Source organism: Echiichthys vipera (assembly GCF_963691815.1).
Source record: "Echiichthys vipera genome assembly, chromosome: 16".
NCBI classification, from domain to species: Eukaryota; Metazoa; Chordata; class Actinopteri; order Perciformes; family Trachinidae; genus Echiichthys; species Echiichthys vipera.
The window spans coordinates 15,708,336-15,735,272 of record NC_139841.1 but is presented as its reverse complement, the minus strand read 5'-3'; the positions used below and the strand labels follow the sequence as shown (position 1 = coordinate 15,735,272).

At 40.8% G+C, this 26,937-nt stretch overlaps 1 protein-coding gene across 3 annotated transcripts; it reads left to right on the top strand.

Moving 5' to 3' along the window:
* The first annotated feature begins 38 nt into the window (after positions 1 to 38).
* On the top strand, positions 39 to 26,316 carry rc3h2 (ring finger and CCCH-type domains 2). Of its 3 annotated transcripts, none has more exons than XM_083929602.1 (20): positions 39 to 214; positions 7,016 to 7,344; positions 7,428 to 7,545; positions 8,069 to 8,302; positions 8,819 to 8,994; positions 10,590 to 10,790; positions 10,955 to 11,087; positions 12,566 to 12,684; positions 13,903 to 14,015; positions 14,451 to 14,792; positions 15,190 to 15,392; positions 15,508 to 15,821; positions 15,904 to 16,050; positions 17,840 to 17,977; positions 19,459 to 19,623; positions 19,751 to 20,006; positions 20,732 to 20,810; positions 21,403 to 21,610; positions 21,793 to 21,956; positions 22,079 to 26,316. In XM_083929602.1, exons 2-20 carry the CDS (start codon positions 7,114 to 7,116, stop codon positions 22,224 to 22,226), a joined length of 3,489 nt encoding a protein of 1,162 aa, XP_083785728.1. In that variant the 5' UTR covers positions 39 to 214; positions 7,016 to 7,113; the 3' UTR covers positions 22,227 to 26,316. The 3 variants fall into 3 exon arrangements, with proteins under 3 accessions (XP_083785728.1, XP_083785729.1, XP_083785727.1); XM_083929603.1 differs by lacking the exon at positions 39 to 214 and adding an exon at positions 5,344 to 5,552 and having other exon boundaries at positions 15,511 to 15,821; XM_083929601.1 differs by lacking the exon at positions 39 to 214 and adding an exon at positions 5,344 to 5,552.
* The last annotated feature ends 621 nt before the right edge of the window (positions 26,317 to 26,937 follow it).

The following is a 26,937-nucleotide window of genomic DNA, read 5'->3' as shown; positions in this document are numbered from 1 at the left end:
AAAAAGGGGGGCAGGGGTTCAAAAGTGGACCAGGAGACCTGTTTCTAATGCTCTGAAATGCAGAGCTATAGCACCCTCGAATCCAGAATTTTCTCCCAGGGCTGGCTGCTGCGGCTGTTTTGCAACTGATGAAGATTTTATTTGTTTTATTATTTTGATGCGCTTCTATGGATGTCCATTATGTTTATTCTGGTGTTCTGTTGTAGTGCGTAAGGTAAGTGACTTATCCAGAGCGCGCTACTTTCTCCTTCTCTAATCAAGATTTTGTTGATATGTGCAAAGCATATGGTATTTTGATGTCAGATTAGGACTGTTTTCTTGCTTTTTTATTTCCCTCAGATGAACATTGGGGATCATTTAGCAGCTTCCGCTTCTAGAAACGGCATCATTTGACTAGGAACTATTCGGCTACGAGCTCATCATCTATTCTTGCAACTGGTGCTGATGGAATAATAAAAGGAAGCTTGAAAATACGGCCCCATAGCTCATAGCCAGATACGAATGCAAACCAGGGTTTTTCTAATAAGAGTTGAGACACCCATTGCATGCTGTAAAGCAACATGCATTTGTAGTTGTGCTGCTGCAATGGTGGATACTTGATGTTCCCCCCCTGATAGGCATTTGCACAAATGTGACATTTACGTAGAAAAATCCCCCATGAGCCACAGCAGAGGAGTTTCCAAGTTCAGGTGTTGCACATTATTTACTGTAGCCTTAAGTGTGCAGCTTGTCATGTTGGTGGTTACTCTATAACCAGCTGATTTGCAATTCTAAGTAACCTGAACAATATAATCCTAGAGCTGCAACAAACTAAGATTGCATAACTCCTGGTTGCTTCTGTTACTGCAGACATGTCTCACATGTGTAATAAAGTAGGCCGTTATTGTGCTCTATAATACAGCAGCTTGTGAGCTGTTTGGTTGCGTTGCCTACCATGCATTCACTACCCCCACTCTGTGATGACAGGCCCAATGAATAAATAATCACACAGACCCACATACCCCCACTGTACAGTCAAAAACAAGTGAGCAGACATGAAACAACTGTAGTAATCCTGTAATACATTATTGAAGGAACCATTCCAAGTATCACAGGAAAAAAACTAGTTGCTCTGGCACCATTCTAGCCTTGTGCTGCCATACAAAAACAAAATTACAAATTGTGTGTATGAAAATGCCAAAATATGATTTGATCTTTCATTGCAGACTGTACGTGTATTGTGTTATACTTCCCAGAATTCACTGGAGTTTGTGTGCATGTGGAGTCTTTCATAAGATTAACAATAAGCATCATCAGTGTTACAGTTTAACTTTCTGTCCATCATCGACCTGTTGGCTGTGGTTACAAGCTGCTTTGACTTTACAGCTGATTGGCCGTGCCCTCTTAACCACTGTAAAGTTTATGTAAATGGGAACACAATCTGATTTCATTTGTTTCACTCTGTTGTCACCAGAAATGTTTTTTAGGACAAAGAAGGACATTTCATTCAAGCTCAATTTATATTCTTCATAGCGTGCTTGACTTTAAACTGACAAGCCATTTTCCACTTGTTTTTCTTCGGGAATGTGGAGGGTGTGAAGTTTCAGTCTTGTTGTTCTCTACCCATTGGCTGTGTTGAAGGCTTTGTAATAGAGTTTATGTCAAAATTGTGGTTGTTGCTCATATTGAAGAGGGACATGGAAGACATATTGGGGGCTAAATTTATCATGAGAAAAAAATTGAAATACAAAACAGGCTCATTAAAAAACAGCGTGCATGTGTGAATTGCACATATTTCTCCAAATGAGTAGCCTAAATTACAGTAGGGACTGCAATGGTACTGTCTTGAATACTTGAGTATATGTCCACTCTACATTATTACACGGCTACAATACTTACTAAAGAAATTGATTTAAAAATGGTCCTCTAGTGTCCCTGGTCACAGCTGTGTCCATGGCAACAGTTTGTTATTCATCATCGGTCTGCTATTCAGAAATAACAAACCACCTTGTTGTAATTGACCAATCAGAATGAAGTATTCAACAAAACAATGTGTAATAACTAATGATAGTTACGCAGTTGTTGAGGAGTTTTTGTGGATATCTTAAAAGTTGAATATAGAGAATGAACAGAACACCGCCATCTAATGTCTCAAGATCGTAGTTGCAACAACAAAAAATAATACCATCACTCAGGTTGCCAGGTTCGTCAGACCCGGCCCAGTAGTCTACAGCCGATCAGAGTCTGTTTGACCTGTTTGAACCCATCCCCTCCTGCAAATCGCACCATAAAAACAGGTATTGCAGAGTTTGACTGACAGTTACTGTTAGCTGCTACCGTAAACGTGGAAGTTAGCTTACCGATCGAGGAGAAATGTAGCCATTTTGCCGTTGAACTCCTTTACCTCAGTCCATGGTGTGAATGCTTTGTCTATATTGACTCTGGTTTTTGCCCGTCTCTGGTCACTCAGCTGCTGGGACAAATAAGCAGCTGCAGGATTGGAAAAACTCCATTTCACCCAGTGCAAGCCTACAGTAGCTGCACCCAGCAACAGACTACCCTGGCAACCCGCAATGCCCAACGCTATTGGCTGGTATATTGTAAACCTGTAAAAAACACGTTTGATGCATGTTCTTACACACGTGTGTGCTACATGGAATGTTTTAATTCAGCTGTCATGGTGACAGTGTAAAGGAATCCTCATATTACTTCTGATTCCCTTCCTTCAGGTCCGTCTGTACGTGTGTGTGTGTGTGTGTGTGTGTGTGTGTGTGTGTGTGTGTGTGTGTGTGTGTGTGTGCGTGTGTGTGATTTTGGATGACATGAGCATGTTTGTCCATCAGATGATGCAGGGCATGCTCAACCATCCTTGGCAGCTTATTAATTATTGTTGCTACTGGTTGTTGTGGATCCATAAACTGGTCAAATGCCTAACTTTTAGATTATTATTTGACACTTTCTTGGCTTTTTTTGGAAGTGGATAGTGGAATTTGGCACGAGAGAGAAAGAGGCGATGACATGCAACACAGATCCCCGTGTCAGGATGTGTCTTAGACCACTAGGCAGAGGGCATGATGAGGCCCCAAATGTATAGCTGTCAGAGCTAATCTATGATGACAGTTGGTCAGACACATCATAACAGCTTAGTAAGTTTCACATTTTGTATAAGCTGAGTCTTGTTTGGGATAAAACTGGCTTTAAATCAAAACAATCTGCTTTCCACATTATATAGAGCCATTAGTCACCTTCTTTATACTCAGATTAATGTGACAATAAAAATACTGGGGTACAATAGAGTTAAACGTGTCAGCTCACTTCACTGCGCCAAAATAAATACTTAAGCTGGAGTTGCAAAGTGACTATTAACTATTGCAACATACATAAAAGGGAACTTCATTTTCAGGATCATACTTGTATTTTGTGTTTCTACCATAACATGTTTACATGCTTAAATGGTAATAAAAACACATTATTCTTTGGGGCTTAGAGTGCTTAGAGCAGTCACCCCGTGTAAAGAGGATGAAGGTCCTCGAGGCAGCGGTCGTGGGTTCGAATCCAACCTAACTGCGGCCCTCTTGTCTCTTCTATCTAATAAAAGGCTTGAAAAACTGTCCAAAAAATAATTTTTACAAAAAAACACATTATTTTTCTCATACTGTCTGTCTGATCATACCTGTATTCACCTTCTGTCTGAAGTGCTCCATTTTAGCGCGTCTTTATTTTGTTCAACCTTTCAGGGTTTTCCACACCTGTGCTCTTGGTGTCTCTGTGCCGTCATTGCAGCCGGGGAATAACTGTAATGTCACTGTAGCTGCACTTTCTACCTATATATAGTATAGCTGGGACATCACAATTGTACCGAAGTCCTGATGGCTCGTTTAAAGGCACAGCTTCTGAATACAGGCTGTGTGCATTTCTCTGTGGATTGAGCGTTTTAATACTTTCACAGTATTTATTTTATAACACCTTGGCATGCTTTATAATCAGAAAAGATATGGAAATCTCACTTTTTACAATATGGGACCTTTAAGTGTGGCGACCCAATAACAACCACATCCATACTACATGCCTACACGCAGCTCTTCCTAAAGCCATAACCCAGACTGCTGTATTCTGTTTCCTTCTCCTCTCCCTTCGTGTTGCTGTTTTCAGACTCCCTGTTTCTATGGGTAACAGCCATGACAAGGACTCAGCCCACCCACCCACCCCCTCCCGGCATGGTATTTTGTGGGCACTGTCATGATCTTAGCCTGTACGAGCACGAGTCTACCTGGTTTATTTCAACCAGACCTTTCGCTGGCAATGTGAGAACATTAACCTTTACCCTTTAGTCAATCTAACTATAACCCAACAGGTAGTCTCATCACAAGACTAAATCAAAGTCCAAATCTAACAAAAATTGTGATTGGGCCGAATATTGTCCTATTATGAAAATGTTCTTACCTCAGTGTTCTGAAAAACACTCTCAAAACAATCTTTCTCTTTCAGTCTCTCTCTGTCTCTATGAGACATGGCAAAGGAAACTCCAGATGCCCTCCCCCACACAGGGGGGGCCAAGTGAGGACTCACTGTCCTGAGCCAGATGATAGCTTGCCAACTGTTGGCTGTAAAGACACAATGTACTTCTCATCCTCCGCTCAGAGTGGGTGGCTAATCAGGCCACTGCTTAGTTTTACGAAGTCTTCTTTCAACAATTTTAAGGATTTGTTGATCTTAAGAGCGGACACTGAATGTGCTGCATCAAGGCTTGAGTATAAAATGGCACATCCACACAAGCCACTGTAGGTGAGCTGCAGGCATGAACTGCAGGCATGAAATATTAAAAAGAAAACAGAGCTAACAGGTCAATTTCCACATTTTAGAATCACCATTGAGGGAGAGGAGCCTGATGAGGAAGTTGAGCTCTTCTGTCACAAGACCAGACATATTCATGACTGTAGGGGCTGTCTGTGTGTGTGGCGTGCATGCACACATACAGGAGGTTGATTCATTTGGTGGGTGATTCATGCTAGTAATGAAAGTCTTGTATACATCACGCTATTATGGATTCCCAATGTGCTGTGAGATACTTTTGCTTATCCTGAATCTAATAATGGTGTGACTTTGCACATACTTGTATCCAGCCATTTGTGCAGGAATCATTTCTGCACGGAGAGAAAGGGGTAGAGCAGGATCTCAGGTCACACCTCTTATATTTTGCCAGGCAGGGACGTATGTAGCAGTTGCTCAGAGCAGGAACAGGTGGCTGTCAACGTGAGTACAGCTAGTGAATCACGGCGAACAGTTGCCCCCAGAGTTTGCACCACTCCCTAATCTTCGCGCACAGAGAAAGAGAGTTTTATCCAGGTTCATGCGCCAGGTCCCTAAACTACCCCCTGGACCCGTTTCATCACACGAGCGTTACCTCGCTCTTCCTCAGACGGTGGTTTAGCACTGTAGTGGCCACAAGAGCCATAATCGGTGTTATATTTGGGCTCCTCGCAGCAGGAAATATGACGCGCGAGGACAGAAAGGAGCTGTCCACGCAGCCAGGGGGGCAACGCGGGCACCGCGCACTGCGCGCAGTTTGGAAGGTGCGTATAACTGGCATGGCACATTATAAACGTGTGTTATGGTGAAGCCTTGGGCATATTTTCTCGTTAGTGTGCGTACAACGCGTGCGTAATGCGCTCATTTGGAATTGATTTCGCCATTGAACCGCCAAAATGTTCTGATTTAATAGGATTTGATTTATTTGCCTTAAAATATTGTTCAAGATCAGAAATTCCCGGAAAACTTGGGAAATCTTTGTTTCGGGTGGTTATTTTTCCAGACGTGTGGTTATTTTCATGACTCACAGGATAAATTGTAGTTCTATGGACAAAGAAATATAATATTTTTGAGCACATATAGTCGACACACGGCTGCACAGGCTTTGGATCACACAGACTGGTGTTGCAGAATACTTTGAAAACAGGTTTAGTTAGTTGATAGAGTTGCTTTGTCTTCTACAATCTCTACTTGCACTTGTGTGTTTTTGCGTGCGTGTGTTTGCGTGCGCGCGTGTGTGTGTGAGAGAGAGAGAGTTATTTTACTGTATCTAAAACCCATTTGAATAGATTATTTTTTTCAGTTTATTGTGGCACCTGTTCTGTGAGAGCACCAGCTGTTATTTTGTTGAGCCGTTTGAACAGATGCATGCAACAGACTCTGAAAGCAACAGGTGCTGACTGTCTGCACACTGTGTCTAAAATACTTCGCATTTGGAGTCAGAAGAATGGGCTTCATTTATGTTTGCATGTATTTTACTTAAGGTTTAGCTTATGGTTTATGGGATGATACATCAAACAGCATACAGGAGGTTGTAGAAAAAATATTGTACTGTATGGTTATGTAAGAAGAGAAACCTTTGTAGGTATGAAATATTTTTAAAGTAGCCTACTAAGTGGAATATTTGAGTAATGTTATTTGCTTCAATGTCAAAATACCTGTACCCAATTTTAGCATTTACTCTCATTTCTGGGTTTTCCACACCTGGGCTCTTGGTGTCTCTGCAATATCATCGCAGCCAGGGAATGACTGTAACAGCACTGTAAGTTGTGTCATTGTAATGACATGTACACTGTGATGATCTTAAAGGTTCCATATTATAAAAAGTGAGACATGTCTTCTTTTTCTGTTATAAAGCAGATGAGGTGCTATAAATACTGTGAAAGTATCAAAATGCTCTTTTCTCCACAGAGAAATGCACACAGACCACATTAAGTAACTGTGCCTTTAACCAAGCTCTCAGGACTTTTGTACTGTTGTGATGTCACAACTCTACAATATATATAGGTAGAAAAGGCCGCTACAGTGCTGTTACAGTCAGACGATGCAGAGATACAGAGAGTGCAGATGCGGAAGACCTGGAAATGCTGACCAATCTGAGCAGACTGGTATCGCGATAAAAATCATTAGTTGCAGCTGTAGCACTAGTACATTTTTAATAGTATTGTGTCAACATTTCTTTACAAAATTACTGCTGCATCACTTTATGTCTTGTGTTCCCCCACAGTCATCATCGGCACTGGCGAACAGGAGCTGTTGTCGGGGCTCGTTGACATGCATTCCCCCTGAGCTTGGTGACGCCTCCCTCAGTGGTGTGGTGGCAGTATGCCAGTGCAGGCGGCCCAGTGGACAGAGTTCCTGTCCTGTCCTATCTGCTACAATGAGTTTGACAGCAGTGGCCACCAGCCCATCAGCCTGGGCTGCTCCCATACGGTGTGCAAGACCTGCCTACACAAACTGCACCGCAAGGCCTGCCCTTTTGATCAGACACCGATTAGCACCGATATCGACCTGCTGCCAGTCAACTGTGCCCTGCTGCAGCTGGTTGGAGCTCAGGTGAGTCGGGAAGAAGGCATGTTTGTGTCAGAGCTTTCTGTGTGTCTATGTCTCGCGTGTGCTCACGATTTTTTACCTCTTAGGTCCCAGATGTGCAGCCGGTGAGCCTGAGCAGCGCAGCAGAAGTTGAAAACTACGAGGAATGCAAGGTGTGCGTGGAAGAGCTGGCTCTCTACCTAAAACCCATCAGTGGAGCAAAAGGTTTGTGTATGTGCAGTTGTGCATGTCTGTTTTTGTGTTTTTGATGGTACATTTAAGGGTTTCAGAATTGTGGAAATCTGTGAAAGAGAATGATGCTCTTTTTTTACTGAATATGTGTGGGCTACAGTTGAACTGCTTGTGCAACTTGGCATTGATACTTCTCATACTTGTGAAGTCTGAAAGCTCTATCAACTCTCTGTGTAACCAGAGAAGAAAGACTAATATCACTGAAATGGACCAATCATTTCCGGCTGTTTATTCAGCCAGTGCTGGGTGAGGGTGTCGTGGTAGCATTCATTCACACTTTGTCATGTTGTGTTTGCCTAAAAAGCATAAATGGTTTGTGAGAGATAAGATGTACAGTGAACCTCTAAGGCTCATCAATTCCATGAAGAGGCTGTTAAATCCACCTACAATGCTGGTTATAACGGACCGCAGAGTCTGATACTAATAACTGACATAAATGTTCTTAGTGTGATGTGACGTTCCCCGGTATTTACCACAGTGCTGTCACCTTCTGCAGGAGTGGCGACTTTGAGTCCGAGCGTGCTCAGCCGGCCAATGCAGAGGAAGCTGGTGACTTTGGTGAACTGCCAGCTGGTGGAGGAGGAGGGCCGTGTGCGGGCAGTGCGGGCAGGCCGGTCGCTGGGGGAACGAACGGTAACCGAACTCATCCTGCAGCACCAGAACCCCCAGCAGCTCTCTGCCAACCTCTGGGCAGCGGTGAGGGCACGGGGATGCCAGTTCCTTGGACCTGGTAGGTATGCATGATTTAAAGGACATATATCAGTGATATCAACATCATGTTTAGAGACTGAAACACACACACAGCAATGACTGTTAAGTCTGATTTATGAAATTACTGAAATGACATATAGCGATTTGGCATGTGAATTCAAAGGAATCGGTTGCCTTTCAGTTGACTCCACTAATTGTTTCCAGAAGTTACCTTTTGAAATGCCTCATCAAACTTATTGCTGGTTCTATATTACCTGGTGTCCTGTGATGATTACTCATAGGGCAGATTCTGACTGGGAAACTTTCTCATCATGATAACAGAACGAGTTCATTTGAAAGTCTGAGGACACCTGATTCTAAGAACCTCTAGCCATGTCTTAATAATAATAATAATAATAATAATAATATATATTTGTTGTTGGATTTGTCGATTAAATTATGTATCGTATTCTTCCCTCCTCCTCCATCCCATCATTATCACCTCTTGCCATCATCCGCTGTATACGTACATCCTCCTCTCTCTCTTCCTCATCAGCTATGCAAGAAGATGCTCTGAAGCTAGTTTTACTGGCTCTGGAGGACGGCTCTGCATTGTCCAGGAAGGTGTTGGTTCTGTTCGTAGTTCAAAAACTCGAGGCCCGGTTCCCCCAGGCCTCCAAAACCAGCATAGGGCACGTGGTGCAGCTTCTCTACAGGGCCTCCTGCTTCAAGGTACAGGCAACATGAATAAGTATACACAAATATACAAATATGTGCACATGCATGTACACGTGAGAAAGCTGCTCTTTTAAATGCTTTTTTCTTCTTGTTTAAAGTAGCTATCTACAGTTCTTTGAATGTAAACTACATCAAACTGAACAAAAGAACCTTAGGTTGCTGCTGCCCCAAGAACCATAATAAATGACCTGATTACAAAAAGGGTATTTAAATAGATCCTCATTTACCACCACAGATTCCTGTACTACAGAAATAGCGCTTCAAATGAATACCCATTTCATGTCAGCAGTTACGGAGTTGTTTTTTCAAAACTTTTATTTTTGTAATAATTTTCCACTTAATAAACTCTATCAAATTGAGATGAGTTAGTTAGCTTCAGGAAAAAAAACTCTTCAACTGAGCTCCAACTTAACATATCCCTCTCTGACATTAAAGCATTAGCACTTCTTAAATGGGTTGCCCAAACTATCTTATATTGCATAAAAGTCATATCTGTACTGAGGATATGAGCATCTGTGGATATATTTTCTGTGTGTGTGTGTATTTCTGTGCATGTTATCTGATGACAGACATTGCTGGTAGGGCAGAAATGCCAGCTATTTGCTGCTGATGTAACAGCAGTCTATATTTGCCCTTGTTGCCCCGCCTCGCAGGACAGAGACAGACAGCTCAGAGATGCAGAGAAAGATAGATGAAAGCACATGAAAAGAGGGAACAGACAGCAGCAAGATCCTGTATAATGATGCAATCTGATTCTGCTTGGTTCATTGTTGAACTCAGATTTGTAAGTGATACAGCCGCTGATTGTGTGTGTTGATGTCTTGTGATGATTACTCATAGGGCAGATTCTGAGAAGGGGGTAATCCCTTTGTCTGATCTGAATTTGAGTTTGTGAGTCTGAAGACACCACATACAGACAGACGGACTGGTTGGTAAATTTAGTTCATTTGAAAATTGCAAATATGACCTTCCATTTCAAAATACTTTTTTTTAATTTTAAATGATTAAGTCACCCCCAAAATGAATATTTCATTATCCCATTGTCTTCTCCAGTGTCCCTGGAAATGCTTTGATGTCATCCACACAGAGGCCAAAATAATAATTATTATAATGGTAAATTAAATTTTTATAGCAACTTTCATACAAAACATGTAGGTAAAATAGAGTATATACTAACATCAGATGGAAAATAAAACCCATTTAATGATATTAACTATAGTTACAAGTATTAAAATTGGTAAAATGCATTAAATCAAGTAAAATAAAAGAACTGCAGCAGTGCGAAGCAAAGTGCAAATAAAAATGTTATTTTTTGAAAATTATATTATAACTAGATAACATCAAATATCAATAATAAAATCTAACTTTTCATTCCAGTCAAGATGCAAAAGTGTAAAATTATCAGTCTACTACATTTTAAGTGTTATGTATGGTCTATACAAGAAAACATTTAGGAAGTCAAGGAAGGACTAAAGTCTTACAAAAGATAATAATCTATCCATGCCCTCCTTTTTTCCCTCATCTTTCTTCTCACTTTCCTGTCGCTCAATTCCCCCTCTTGCCTATTCTCTCACTCCATCGTCTGTAAGGTGACCAAGCGTGATGAAGACTCCTCACTGATGCAGCTGAAAGAAGAGTTTCGAACTTACGAGGCTCTCCGGAGAGAACATGACGCTCAGATCGTCCACATCGCCATGGAGGCGGGTCTACGAATTTCACCCGAGCAATGGTCTTCTCTGCTCTACGGAGACCTGGTCCACAAGTCACATATGCAGTCCATTATTGACAAGGTACCAGTATGACTCATATGCTGATCATTAGCGATCACTTGCCATGTAAATTCACCCAGTGGGTATAACAAACCTTTATAAAACAGAAGCACAGGACAAATACATTCCTCTATTCTTCTTTCTTTTTTTAAAGACTCACTCTCTTCTTCTATCTTCTGCTCCAGTTGCAGTCTCCAGAATCGTTTGCAAAGAGCGTTCAGGAGTTGACGATCGTTCTGCAGAGGACAGGAGACCCCGCCAACCTCACAAGCCTTAGACCACACCTAGAGCTACTAGCCAACATAGACCACAATCCAGGTACTTTGCTTTATTGAACTGGGTTCATCTGAATGAATGCTAATGCATCTGAATGATTTGCACTTCTCAGAATAAAGGACTTAATTGTTCCCTGTTCCGCAAAGATTAGTGAGATTGAAAAGTAAAGAAAATAGGCACGCTGTAATTAACAAGCACAAAAGAAATGATTAAAACTACATATTCATCTTGTGTGTTCAATATTTATTATTCAAAGCAGGATGACCAGCAGGGTGTTTGAGTTTAGATAGTACTGCACTCAATGTACTGTATTCTGAATTAGGTTTTTTCACCTAAAGTTGATTGTTTTGTTTTTTTAGATTTTTTGGCAGTTTTCAAGCCTTTTTATTAGAAAGGACAGACAGGAAATAGGGTGAGAGAGAAGGGGAGACATGCAGCAAAGGGCCGCAGGTTCGACTCCAACCTGCGGCCGCTGCCTCAAGGACCTTCAGCCTCTTTACATGTGGTGAATGCTCCAACCACTGTGCCACCGGCCGCCCTGATTGTTACATATTTTGTCATGAAACAAATACCAGGAGGCAGCCTCCACAGCTGAACAATGAAGCCAACACAAAAGTGCCAAAAACTACAGTTCCTCGAATGACCACTTGAGGCTGGCTCCAAAGTCAAGTTAATCCCCATAGACCAGACATACCTTCCTCACCTCTGATCTCGGTGCCTAGCCATGTCTCCCCAGCAAGAGCGAGTGTATGTTTGTGGGTGTTTGTGGATGTGTGTATGGCTATGTGTGGGCATGAGTGTGTATGACTTTGTGTATCTCTGGGTGTATATTTTTGGGGGTGGGAGGTTTGAATTTTCATGGTGTTTCTTTGTTGTTCATGTTTTGTTTTGTTTTTTGTTTTACTTTTATTTTCTGTAAGGCACTTTGTGCTACCTAGATTGATTTGATTTGATTTGATTTGACAAACAGAGAATACGTTTCTTTCTGATCCCACGGTGCAATAAGCACAAAATATTTACAACAAATTAAATCTTAATCCTTAATAGTGCACAAGAAAGAACTAAGAGCTAATTTCCCCATTCATGACAACTGTACGTGGGGGTGAATTCTTATACAGCTCCCGTTTAAATTATGTTAAGGCTTCAAATTCTGCATGATTATTGTTCATGCCGCTTTGAGTGTCCCTTGGGTGCCGTCACAGGTGGCTAGCATAGACTGTAGGCTTCATTCGGCCCACCGTTAGCTTCATCCACGCTCCACATCTTAGCCCATTTTGGAATTAGCTGGGAGCAGGCAGCATCAGGCACTGCCACCCACTTTGAGCTTATGTTTTTTTTCGGAAACGTATTGGTGACATCAAGGAGACTAGACACTAGTCATATTGCACACAGTCTATGGTCTAATCTCTGTTTCTTCTGATACATGCTATATTCTGTCTAGCTTTGCTGCTACCTAAACTTTTTTGAAACTTTGTGCAGTAATGTCTTCTAAACAGACCACATTGTTAATCTGTGTGCAGATGCCCCGGCACCATCGTGGGAGGAGCTGGAAAGTGTGATGCTGGCTGTGAAGTTGGTGGTTCACGGACTTGTGGAATTCATACAGAACTTCAGCAAGAAGAGCCACGACGCTCCGCAGGTACGCTCATGACACAATGCAAGAAATTAGATGAGCTAAAGGAAATGTGAGAGATCATAAACCCCAGCAGAAAAGTAAAGGGCAGACGTTGTACTTCTGCTCCATCCATGCACCATAGAAGGCCGTTGAAATGGAAGATAAGATGTTCAGGGTCAGGCAGCACACTTTGTTCCTCTTGGCTGTGGCTTCTTAAATGGTTAAAGGGACATAACAGGGTCTCTGGTCTCAGGATATTACAGCATTACAATGAGTGTTCTTAATGATATAGTATTGTAGAATACATAGAGGTTGAAGCTTTCCTGTTTGTCAGTATCAGCTCGTGTCATCTCACAGAGAAATACATTTAAAATATCAAAAACAAGATCTGGTCCAGTCCCAGATTCTCACATGCTTAATCAAATTTAGGAGATATAGAGCTTTTATTTATCTAATAATATATATATATATATATATATATATATTATATATACAATTTATTAGAATAAATTCATACTCCTATCTAATTACCAATATTTTTATAAGACATTTTAATATAGCTGTCATCATTCCAGACACTCTGTGGGTCAAAGAAATCTCTTACTTTTCTTCATGTCAGAAAATAACATGTAAAAGATGAGTGATCACACCATGATACTTGTGTTTTGAGCTCTGTAAACCAGTAAATGCTGTTGTGTGTTTGCTTTGGAAGCAAACCCTTTCAAAAATGGCTTCCTTTCTATAAACACTAAATATGTTTTCCATGGATAATATGTACCACAAAGGCGATTATAAAAGTCTCTTATCGTTTATTCTTTTAGTTGTCTAGTGTTTTGCAGCTATCCTGTGTAGTCTGTCCACACCTGTTTGTTGGCTTTGACTTGTGATTTCATTCATTTTTGTCAACACATTGTCTTCGACATCTGTTTGGAATCTTAGGCTTTTCCTTCTCAACACCTACTGTAATGAATAGTAACAGTCTGTGAATAAAAAATGGAATTACTATGGCTATAGTTAATTAGTCGCAGCAACAGCTTATAGACACTGTTAAGAGTAAACATTAACTAACACTTTGCTGTGAACTTTACACTTATAACTGATCCTTATTAAGTCTCACAAATTTTTTATGATAATGATATCGTACAACTTCAGACGAAGCATCATAAGTTAATTGTAGTCTTTATCAAAGACTTGCCTGCATTCAGTTTGATTGTACAGTTAATGTATCTTTGTGTTTTACAGCCTCAGGCCAACAGCAAGTACAAAACCAGCATGTGCCGAGACCTTCGTCAGCAGGGGGGCTGTCCCCGAGGAACCAACTGTACATTTGCACACACGCAGGATGAGCTGGAGAAGTAAGAGCACACATACACTCTGAAAGACTCACTGTCTTCAAGATAGAAAATAACCCATAAGGTTGCATTTATACTTACATAAAATGTTAGACAGAAGTCTGCTTGTCCAACTGTGGGAGTTATTCTATGTTTTATAACTACAAGGACCCTATTAACTTAAGAATCTGTACAAGAGGCAAAATGAGACAAATATCTTTATTACATTAAGGCCTTTAGAGCCTTCATTCTGCTCTCATCTGTTTGATTACAGCTTTCCCCAAGTTCCCCTTTTTAATTAGGTTTTATTTATCTAATATGTATTTATAAGAGGATTTACAAGAGGTCCTTAGTGCAAATATCCAATCACAACATGTTTATTAAGATTCTCTCCTCTCAGCAAAACATAATTCTTCCCCATTGTACTGAATTCCCTGTTGTCCCGTCTTCTCTTTACAGATTTAGAGTGAGAAACAAGAAGAGCAGCAGCGTGAGCCGCACATTCCCGTTAGCACCGGGGGTTATGTGTAAAACCTTCACCATGGAAGGCAGCATCCACACGGATGTGTCTGCAGGCGTGGGGCAAGGGCTCAAAGGAACAGGGGAAAACACTGTCTCCCTGACTGAGGGAGTTCCTGGTCTGAATCACCCCCAGCTGATCTCCAGAGGGCCTGACATGATGGAGGAAATTAAAAGAGTGGTGCCAAACGGATCCAACGGGGCTAACGGGTCCAGTGGGTCCAACGGGTGCAAGGGGTCCAACGGGCTATCTGCCAGAAACACATCAAGGTCAACTGAACAGTAAGATCGTTCATCCACTTATGCACTGATGCTTAAGCGTAATTTTACTCCAAGTTTTGCACTTTTATTTATGTGGAGTCAGATTGCAAAAAGTAACTAAGCAATAAAAAAAAAAAAGAACAATATATAAATGTACATTTGAATGCATGGTTCCAAACTTTGAGGTTTTTTAAGAGGTAAGATATAACAAACATTGCATTTCACCTTCAAAAAGTGTTGTTTTCTTTCATTTACATTTACAAGCTACCTGATATGTGGATTTGCATATATTGAATATTTATATTTGATTTTGGTAGAAAAGTCATGTTGGGAAGGTTTGACATGAGACATCCCCAACTCAGCCTGAAGGGCATTCATTTGTTCATTGGTTTCTGTATGTTGTCATTCTGTGCATCAGTAAGCCCATCTCCCCTCCAATGACTCCGGTCAGCCACTCCTCAGCGTCGTCTCCCTTGACAACAGTTGGGCGAGGTGATGGTGGCGCTCCTATGCCCAAGCATGGTCAGTTCATGCTGCGGGCACCACATCCTTCTCAGGCATCAGAGCTGTACTATCAGGAACCCCACTCTGCATATGACACGCCTCATTATCAGCCAACCTGTGAGTTAATTTTTAATTAAAAGCTTGAATGAAAAAAAAACTTTATTGTTGTCTTGGGAAAGTGGAAATTCATTTTCTGTTCTATTCTGTTCTGTTCTTTCCTCCTCCTCTCCAGCAGGTTCCTACTGTCAATCTACCCTCCATCCTCCTCACAAACCCTGCATGGCTCGCTTCCTTCGTTCCTCCAACGTCCCAGAATCATCCATGCCTCCCTCGATTGGCCCTCCGCCATCTTCCTACCCCGGTGACGCTCAAGTGCCCCACCCACCTTCCTCCTCTTCTTCGGGGTACCCACCACAACCGGCAAGAGATCGGATGGGACCTCCTGCCTTTCACCACCACCCGGGGCAGCCCCAGTATGGGCCTCTGGCTCCTGCTCATGGTGTTTATGCTCCCCTCTATGACAGCAGGAGAGTATGGAGGCCTCAGGTGAACCTTTCGTTAATCATCATATTACTGTTACTTTGATTATTCTGTGACTTACACTGATGATGATGATGATCATTTACAGCTGTACCACAGAGAGGATGCCAGGAGTAACTCACTGCCTCCAGAGGTGCTGCATTCCTCTGTCTACCAGCCTCCACTCAGGGAGAGGTTCAACTCTCTAGACAGCAACTACTGCTCTGGAGCTGAACACCGCGCAGGGCTGCACAGGGTAGGCAAAATAATGCACATCTTAATACATGGCCATGGGGAGAAGTCACTTCTGACTGGCTGGAGGGACTTATTTTTAGAAGACAACACACCTCTGATATAACTTTTGCATCACTGTTTTAGTTTAAGATATCATATCCATTCAAAACTGGCTGTTACTTCAGCATCATACCTTCCAATATTTTTCTCATTTTCTGGTTCATACTTGTATTCTGGGTTTCTACTAGAACACGTCGTCATGCTTTAATATTCAAAAACATCATTTTTCTCATCATGTCTGTCTGAAATGCTCTGTGTTAAAAACAACAACAATGTGTTGTAATTATTAATGACTGGGCATACTATTAGATAGATAATCCACTCTGAGCCATGCGGTTATTAAAAAATAATGATCTCTCCCGGGTGAGTTTTATCAAAATGGCTTTCTTTCTGTGTTTTCCCTTTTCTCGATTTCACAAAATATCTGAACTGTGGCTTTCGGAATATGAAGGGAAAATTCAGTATTAATGGATGTTGCTCTGTCTTGAATTGTGCAGACTTATTGCTGCATTCTTTTCAGCAACATTTCCTTTCCTTCGGTTTGTCTTTTTACACCCACATATCATCTCGCTCTCACCTCTACCTTCCCTGCCAGCCACAGAGCTGCAGTATGTAGCTTCAACCTCCTCTGTAGTCCTCCCACTTCTCACCCAAATACGTCTCTGCCTCCCCCACTCTACTTCTCAAATCATTCTATAGCATTAACAGTATGACTACTGCAGTACTGTAGTATATTTTACCAATAATGCCATCTGGCCACAATACCTGTAATAGAGATTATTAATTCAGGACACAACAAATGGCTGCAAAATATCAAAAGGTAAATTAAGTCTAAACAGTGTGTGCAATGAAAATAAATCAATATGCCTTTTGTGTCCACCACCTGTCTGTACAGCATACAGTATGGTGAGGAAGGCAGCCTTACATTGTATGGCAATCTCATAAAATACACTAATATTAATAATTATTAATAATATCTATTTTTTTATTGGAGAGTTGTTGTTCTGCATTATAATGGACAGCTGTTGTTTTTTTATTGTTTCCACACCCATATCTTCAGAAAGGCTCCTCTGTCTGCTCTGATGTCTAGGTCTAGACCAAATAAAAAATGCAATCAGAGAACCTAAAGTTGGGAACAGATGGACGGAGATTGTTTACAAATATGATTTAACTTGAAAGTCAAATTACTGTATTAGTTATGCATTTACGAGCAGTCCCAAATGCCTCCTACTGTAAAAAGTGAAATTTTCACGTCTTTTTTTATTATAAAGCAGATCAAGGTGCAATATAAATACTGTGGAAGTATCAAACTGGTCCTTGTTAACTTCCTGTGAGCTGATGTCATTCACATTCACTGCAACAGGAATCAAACTTGGACACATTTAGAACGTTTATGCTTACACCTTTGAAAAGGTCTATTGGCGGAAAGTTTCGCTACAGAGCTGTTACAGTCATTCAGCAAAGACGCCAAGAGAGAAAATTGAGGAAGACCTGGTTAGCTGATGAATCAGAGCAGACTGGGATTATTTTGGGAGATGGTCTTAAAGCTGGGGTAGGCAGTTTATTTTTTTGGCAATGTTGAGCAAAAATCCATAATAATCATTCCTAATATGAAGCATAAGCATGTAAACATGTTCTAGTATCTATGAGTCTGAATAAATGTTCAAATCTATTATTATGTTGTTAATATAGGTATCTGCTCTCTCGTTTCTTCCTCGCTCTTCCTGTCTTGTCCAATGTTCCCTCGTCAGGATTATGGTCGTGTTCCCCTCGGCTACGAGGATCTGTTCAGAAGGAAGCAGGAGCAGTGGGCTCATCATCACCATCATCACAGCGCCAACAGGCCCTCCCAGTCCTCCCCCATCTTCACCATCGATTTTGGAACTGAGGTAGAAAGCAAATAAGAAAGATGACATATCTACACACACAATATCTTTAATAGGCATGACAGTTACAATTATAATGCCACCATGACCAGATTGTTGATAATGTCACTGCAGCCACCTGCAATACATTGCTTGTGTATTTTACCATTTTAAAACTATGTAGGACTTAATTCCCATCCCAAAAGCTTGCGCCTCAGCTGTGCCCAATGCTATTTCAGTGGGAGATAGTTGCTTAGCAACTGTGGAGCGAGATATCATAGCAGTGCACAATTGTGGCATATGTGCAAGTGTGGGTGGGTGTGTGTGAGAGAAAGAAAAAAGGGAGAGGAGAGACTTTAACAAGCAGTGACTCAGGCTTTCAGCTGAGTAAAGCTTTGTTTTAAAGCATGTCAGATATGTTTTTGTGAAGACATCCGCTCTAAAATGATTAAAGAAACCACATGGACTCTTTAAGTGTTTGCACACATATCTCAATTTATTTCTGATGCCTCTGCATAACAAGCATAAGCCAACAAGAGCAAAAAGACGGGCTATTTCTATTTAATGATGTCCAGTGCTTGCCACGGGGATGGCAGCAGAGAGGCAGCAGGTCAGTAACCAAGGCTGATATGAGGTTTATGAGCCCTCTTTAAAAAACACCTTTTGTTTGATATTCATTTTACATGTGACACTGACAACCATACACACTCACATTCAATGGGCAATTTAGAGTCTATTACACCAAATCTGCATGTCTTTGGACTGTCAGAGAAAATACAACATGCAGATAGCTACTCTTTGTATGTATACCAAAACACACTTTTAATGAAGTAAAATTAAAGTACACTATGATGAAGCATACTTATAGTGTATTAGAAAGGACTTGAAAGTATACTTTACATAAGTACACTTAATTTGCAATTTAGTATACTTTTTAAAAGTACACTTGTGTACAATTTACATTACACTTTCAATAATGTACAATCAAATACAACTTAAATTATTGCGGAAATAGTATATAAATGTAAAGACTTAAAACTGAAAGACATCTATTCTCAATTCAATACAATTTAATTTATAGTGTGAAATCATAACAAAAGGTATCTCAAGACACTTCACATATGTAGGTCTAGACCAAGTTGCAATATCTATATGAAATTGAGTTTGAAATTGAAGCACACTTTTAAGAAAGTGTATTTAACACATGTTAAATATACTTTAAGTTAGGCACAAAATGTAAAAGTATACATACATAATTAAATTCTATTTCGTATGCACTAAAGAATATTACTGTTTGATCTCTAGAGTGCTTACTGATGAGCCCTTGTGCCATCTTGACTGTCACTGTATAGTTAAATGTGCTCTACTCGAAATACTGAAAAAACACTGCTACTGGGTATTTCTTTTTCTGTCTCTTTAAAAAAAGGGCTTGGCAAATTAATTTAGATCTCGCAATACGAACAATGTGTGTCTCACCATCATTTTTCAATGTGCCTCTCTTTCAGCATGTGGAGAGCAGTGGAGGCCAGTGCGTGGGGTGCAGGTTCAGAGGCGAGGAAAGTTTAGCACACTACTCTCCGTGGTCCTGTGGCACCATCGGCCCCTGCCTCAGCCCCTTCGAGACGGAAACACTTGCACATACTTCGGCTCACTCCTGCTCAGAGCACTCGGTGAGACTCTTCCCACACCCATAAGTAGGCGCAGGCACGCATCTGAAAACAAATTATTTTTTCATTTCAATATCTCTGCGACAGCGTACGGATGTGTTCTAACCGCGTCTGGGTTTTTCTCGTGCAGGAGTTGGACAGTAACGGAGGTGGAGGTAGTGGCGTTAGCAGTAGTAATAGTGGTGTTGGAAAGCGATGGTTGCATTCGCTGGATCACTACCGGCGCTTGAAAGATGAGGACCCGATTATTCCCTTTAGTGAGGGGCCCATTATCTCCAAGTGGGGTGCCATATCAAGAGCATCTCGTACGGGCTACCACACTACTGACCCAATCCAAGCCACGGCCTGCCAGGGCAGTGCCAACACCACACCCATCAACTTTAAAGGTGAGAAGGGATAAAAGTCCTTTATTATTAATATTTCACCATGATGATGTTCTATTTGGAATTATGTTTCTATTTAACGCAATTCTTACCTTTCTGGCACTTAAACACTTTTCTTTTGTAATCTTAAAATGCTCCTTATAAGAGTATGGCACAGTAAAATGTAAAAGAAGTCATAAGTTGAAATTCAAAAATATTAAATTCTCAAATATTTTTGATTAAAGTCTGACCAATCATTTTACTCGGTCTGAATAAAATTATATGCCATGCTTCCTGCCCATCATCCTTCACTCCGTTTCACTTGCGCTGTTCATGCTGCGTTCCAGTGCCATGGAAGTCCGAAGTTTCCGACCTCCAACTAGGCAAAGTGCACTGGAATGCCTATCAAAGTGGAAGTAGTAGGAGGTTCCACTTTGACAGGCATTCCAGTACACTTTGAATAGTTGGAGGTCTGAAACTTCGGACTTCCCATGGCACCGGAACGCATGTCTCTCTCACCGTGTGGGGGGAACGTCAGAGTAAAGACAGGGGGAAAAGGGTGGGACTCGGGAGAGAAGTGCTGTGAGACATGCAGGAAAGGTAAGAATTGCTTTAATCTGCTTTGTTTTTGAAGTCTCTAAATTAAAGTTGGAAACTGTTTAATATTCAGATGCAGATACATGTTTGATTGAAATTCTAATGAAGTAAATGTCTTTAATTTTTTTGTCTCCATTGTTCTTCTCTCAAAGATTACCACTTGGATCATAGCGACTACAGGTGGAGCTCCAGAGGCTCAGACTCTTCCAGCCACTCCAGTTTCCTAGAGAGGTACGGAACACGTTCACACGCACTTTTCTTTAATCCTTTTTTTTTGCATCTTATTTTCCTTCAGGTCTTACATGTTGTTGAACTATGGAGAAACACACACACTCTGGGAGGATTGAACAGTAAAAAAATCTGAAGGTTTATAACCTGCTACAAAATTATGTGAGCCTGATTAAGGCAATTTCACACTACAGGTTTGATTTCTCTCTGATTAAGATCCTCGGATCCCTCGTGAATGTTCATTTCTTATGGTTCTCAACACATTGGCTCTCACTCGTCCTCTCTCATCTCTTTCTCCTATCTCATTGTGCTTCAGCCATTTCCTCTCTGTGGTCAGACTAAAAATAGAGCTGCTAGCTGGGTGGTAAAACCCCACTGGGCAGTCAGGAAAGCCCTCTGCATTGATGATTCTAATATACTTCCAATATACTGACACGTTTTAATGACCATTATTATTTTTTACAATTACCAGGCCATTAACACACAATGTAATGTTTTATTTTACATTTATTATATTCTACTGATGCTGAGAAATGTACAATTCCAATGCACTGTATTTAAAAAGGGGTTAACAATCTATCTGTATGTGTTTTAGTGAGCAGCTTTGTGCATCAGATCTTCACTGCCGTCGAACTTCAATAAGCAGTGGAGAAAAAGTTGTGTCTGATCTGCAAGCCCGTCAGGCCACCTACATTCAGGGTCCGGTCCGGGCAGAGAGCGACCCGGACCCAGATCGAGACATTGAGCTTGAACTGTGCGCTCTTGACATGGAGGAATCAGACCACCAAGAGATCACTTCTCAGGTTGGTATCGTTGTGTGACTCCCACCAGTGATGGACCATATACAGTAAAAACATATGAACACCACGTCTATGAAACTACACGGACACTATGAAAGGCTTACATACATTACAGCAGATTAAATGTAACCCGTTCATGCACAACCAAACCTCTGTATCATTCTTTGATCATTTTTGCCTCTCAGGAGTCTTTAGACCTGGCCACATCACAGTCTCAGGATGCTTCCCTCCTCCTCCCACCACACTGCTCGTCTCCACTCCTCTCTTCTCCTGTGGAGGAGCACGCCCAAACAGAGGGTCCTTCAACAAAAAAGATGGATGCTCACTTGCTGAAAAAGATGGCCTTCAGGTGAATTACCATGCTAACCTGTGTTTCACAGGATGGCTTTCGGTAAGAGTCGTCTTTGACGAGACATTGATTTCCCTCTTTCATTCTATTCTTCCTTTTCTTCCTGTCTTTCTGATTTTCAGGAAGTCTCTGTCTCCTGGAGGGTTAGTCTCAGGAGGTCTGGCTGTTGGCAAGCTTATGTTGCGGACTGCACCTCCTCGACTGGGGGACACTTCCACGCGGGCTTGTCCTGAAACGCCTGGGACAGAGATGCTGCTCAATGGAAGCTAAGGGGACACAAAGTCAGATACTGACCTTCGCCGAGCTAGAGTCGAGTCACTTGCCCACAACCAGATTCTGGTTAAAGGGATTACCATTTAATTCCAGCCTTCATATACTGTATGTCAATCACATGCCTAAATAAAAGTTGACAGATATGGGTCAAAAGTCTATGCTGCGCCACATTATAAGGGGCAAGGGAAAACACATTGTTCTGCCTCTTAAGTGGTGATTTTTAACAATGTACAGCTTCACAGAGAATTTAGTGATATCACTGTTAATATCCAGTAAGGCGCATGGCCAGTTTGCCCTTACAGTACATGCTACACGTGTTTCCAGTTTCAACCCCAGTCACATTTCAGAGAAAGGCTGGAGATCTCACAGCATCTCTCACTTCAAATGGCGCCATACTCCTGAGGTTCACACATCATTTAGTTTGTTGTCATTCAACGGTTGACAAAGACACACTTATTCCATGACACCATAGGCCGTTTTTCATGTCATTTCACATGGTCCGTCAGACAGCAGGATCATATAAAGAAGGTGCCCCATCTCATGTGTGAATGAACAGCAGGAACTGAGATCTAAACATTTCCTACTAAATTCTGTCTTACTCCCAGTACTGAGGTCATGTACTTGGGACAGTAAATATAAGTCATTTGCAACAGTAAATCATCTTTTTAAAAAAATAATGTTAGGAATATAATTTACTGTTTCCTCCAAGACAAGGCGACACTAAAAGTATATTGAACAAAATGGTGATTATTTATCCCTCTTTGCCACTTGACAGTTAATATTTTTCACAACTTACAATCTCATTACATGATAAGGGATGTGTTTCCGTAAGCTGCCTTACATGGTAATGCTCTCACACAGCTCAATGCTCCGGATTCATTGTATAGCCTTTGTTGTATTGCGGCATAATACATTTTCATTTTTACAGTGTCCCCTAAAAGGTCAGGAGATAGATAAAGGAAACATTTTCAGGGCACTCCAACCCTCCAATTGGATAGAAAACTGCAAGAAACAAAGGTCTTTACTACTGATACTCAAAACAACTTATGACTCTTTTACTGCATTTGTTTATGATCATTGATCACTGGAAGTCAAATGACCACTGGAGGTCAGGAAGGATGACAACAAAACAAAGATGTGTGTACACTGTTTTTCTCCATAACATACTTATTATGTTCTTAGGTGGCTCATACTGCATTACTAAAGACTACCAATTACTTATTTTTGAACAGAAATTGTATTTTAAGCTGCAGGTGGGGCTAATGTGGTAGATTTCTATACAAGCCACATTATCTCACAAGCAGTCTTAAAAACTATTGTTTCATCTTTGTGTGCCTATAGTGATCATATTTAATCCTGCTGACTGTCAGTTAGGTACAGTCTCACTGCTCTCTCTCTCTCTCTCTCTCACACACACACACACACACGCACAGATGCACAGTAAATGTGTGCTGTCATTCACACACAGTAGACACAAACATGCAATACAGTGGCCTTTCTCTCCAGAGTGTTATACAGCCCTAAACATTGGGCTCTACAATGACGTTTGTCCATGCCCACTGACAGACTCCTTTCCTGTTTCAGAGAAATTAACAGAAACTGGAAATCCCATTTTTGTAAGCTCATGGCATTTTCTGTGCTTTCCAGTCACCTTTACATGCAATATAAACAATATTCAGAGGTAAATGCGTAATGTTTCAAGCTGAAGCCTACAAAAGTGAGGGACACCACTTCTTGTGTTTCATCACGCTGTATCTTTGTTTAACTCTTGAAAAAGTTTCGTTTTTTTTAATTTGATGCATTGCTAACTTCTGTGAAGTTGTTTGTCGGGGTATTTTGTATCAGGGTCTTTGTTACTCTTGTTTTGTTTGCTCTGTTTTACATCGCAAAGACAAAAAATTTGATAGTCTTGTCTAATGTTTCGTTGTATTTGCCGGTTGTCGGATGCGCTGCCTACTTCACTGTAATTTTGTGCAGTTTGGCTGATTTCCATACAGCCCAGCCTTGCCTCATTCCATTTTAAAGATATGAGGCATCTTGTCATATGTGGCTTCGACTTTAATTAATAGCATGAAAACATTAACCCATTTTAGATATGCAGGATTTAAAGTCATGAGCTGGTTTACACCCTTTCTAAATCTTATGAGATTTGTGTAAAATGAGAAATCTTCAATTTCCTCTCACCTAAACTACTGTACCTTTTCAAAAATGTTCCTCTCGGATTCCACATTGAATCCCATTTTAGAGGATAGCAGAGTGGCCGCACACTACGTGTGAGGATTGCTTGTTGAGTTTCAAGTTAACTTTATTAACCTGAATGAACAATGAAATAGTGTACTGGTAACCATGGTTTTGGGGCGGCTTCTCTCTTATCGTAGACAAATTGAAGAATTGGACCGAACAATTCAGTGTAATACTCTTTTGAAAACTCTCCAATGTTTTGATTGGTTCACTTCTGATATGAAAAGGCAGGGATTTTGCTGCCCCAAGTCATGAAATTATCTCAGCTACCGGCTGTCAATCTGCATCTGTTTACAACTTCATCTTTGAAGTCATGTTACGTTAAGTGCCACGTTGTGTACAGTACAGTAGAGTACAATCAATCCCTGCAATTTTCCTACAGCTTTTCATATTCCTTAACTATAAGGAGGGAAAGGGATGCTTGTTTTGTAGTTCTGCTTTGTTCCATTAGAGGAGGCTAGATCCTTGTCTGTCTGAATTGCTCAGGGAAGACTTAAGTTGCTCAGCTACTTTGACTTTTTCACTTACATATTCTGTGGAAGTATTTACCTGAATTTGACTTGCTGATAACTTACCCTTTCACCCAAAGCATACATGGGTAAGAGATTAAATTGTTTGCCAGTGTTTTCTTTTGCCTCTCAGTATCAATATTGGCTTTGCTATTCCTGTTCCCATGTGAATGGACTGGGCACTACACTGTATGTAACAACAGTATTGTGAGTATTGAACGTCAAAGTGATACTCCCTGTTTCTTTCAAAGTGTCTGTAGATCAATGTTGTAGTGGCTAATTGCACTGCACTGATTCCCATACCATCACTGCCAGCGGGTGCACTCTGCTACCACCCCATCCTCCCTGCATCCTGCGTCATGCATGCAATATTGTCCCTCTTGTGATGGCGGAGGAGTATTGATGATTCTGTAGTTGTGATACAACACACCCAGCGCTGTAAGAGTTCTGCACATGCCCACTGTGTGGCCACGTCAAGTGCTGAAGTTTGCTTGCAGCATTTTACTCGTTTGCTCATTAAAATCGATTCTTGTTTGATAGAAGTTATATTATTATTATTATTATTATGACTATTATTGTTATTACCACATTTGGTTGTTGTGGTATTTTTCCTTCTTGGTATATATACAAAGTCAGCGTCTTTGTTTTGAATTTGAGAATTTGCTGAAACTGTTGAATTTTTTTATTAGACAAGAAAGTGTCTCGTTATTATTCTATATTATATAGGGGGAAAGCCTGTTTGTTGATCGTGAAACATATGATAAACTGATGTTTTCTGACTATTCATGTCTGTATTAGACATTTTATTTGCAAATCTATTGTTCGATTGAAATGTAAATGAACTATTAAGAGATGGTACACATCCGTCATTGTATACAGTCTGGCACCATCATTAGATGGACTTATAGTATAGATGCTCATTTATACAACCTGTGATAATCAGATATATTTAAATGTTGAAATCATTGGGGCAGTTGTGTAATGTTTCAGAATGAGGAAAATAAACTCCTTAAGAGACAGCATATCTAAAATATCCCAATAATGAATAATACTGTTATGTATTCCATTTATTTCCTTGGAAATATCACATTGTGAAAGGTTTCCCTTTTACTGACTGTACGGCACTGCAGGACTGGATTTAGTCAAACCTATGATGATAACGACCTATGTGCTATTAATGATTGATGAAACTGAGTGTTGTTTGACTGATTGATTCTTCTGTGCATTTTCTGGCTCGTTCATCTGTATTACACTGACTTACAGACAGCTTGGCCGAGCAGCATACTTGCTTCTGTGTTGCACTGAGAAGGAATTTTGAAAAGGCACATGAAGTTGCATGCCACAATAAAACAACAACAAAATGACATTTCTTTGTGATTCCTGTCATCATTTGTGAATGTCGTATTATGATAAGAGACGTTACATAATGCAATCAGATCATAGGCCTTGAGACAGTATTTAATAATTTTGTTAGGAATAAGTATATATTTAAAGGTCCCATACTGTAAAAGGGGATTTTCCATGTCTTTTTTTTTTTCTTATAAAACAGATCTGGGTGCTATATAAACATGTGAAAGTATCAAAATCCAATCCATAGAGAAATGAAACCAATCTCCAACCCATCTCTCAACCTGGGCCATGAGGCCGAGATGGTCACGTCATGAATCAGTCATACACTAAGCTTTTATTCAACTTTACTGATGGCTGTTGCGGTTTTCTGGTCAGGGAGACACTGTATGAGACTTCTCTTGCCGTCTCATGCAGGAAAACGAGGGTTAACGCAAGGGTTGCTAAAAAATCTCTAAAACTCACTCGATAAAAACATGAATTGGATAAAAGGTTGCAACATTCAGCATTAAACTTCCTAAATCTGCACCTAGCTTTGTGAGTAGGTTATGTTTGCAAGGAGCAACCGCTTAAATAGTGACTAGAGTTGACAGGCCCTGACAGGCTGTACA

Coding starts and splice junctions, on each gene's coding strand:
- rc3h2 (XM_083929602.1), top strand. CDS start 7,114: ATGCCAGTGCAGGCGGCCCAGTGGACAGAGTTCCTGTCCTGTCCTATC. Junction 7,546..8,068: donor ACCCATCAGTGGAGCAAAAG/GTTTGTGTATGT, acceptor CACCTTCTGCAG/GAGTGGCGACTTTGAGTCCG. Junction 19,624..19,750: donor ACTCCTGCTCAGAGCACTCG/GTGAGACTCTTC, acceptor TTTCTCGTGCAG/GAGTTGGACAGTAACGGAGG.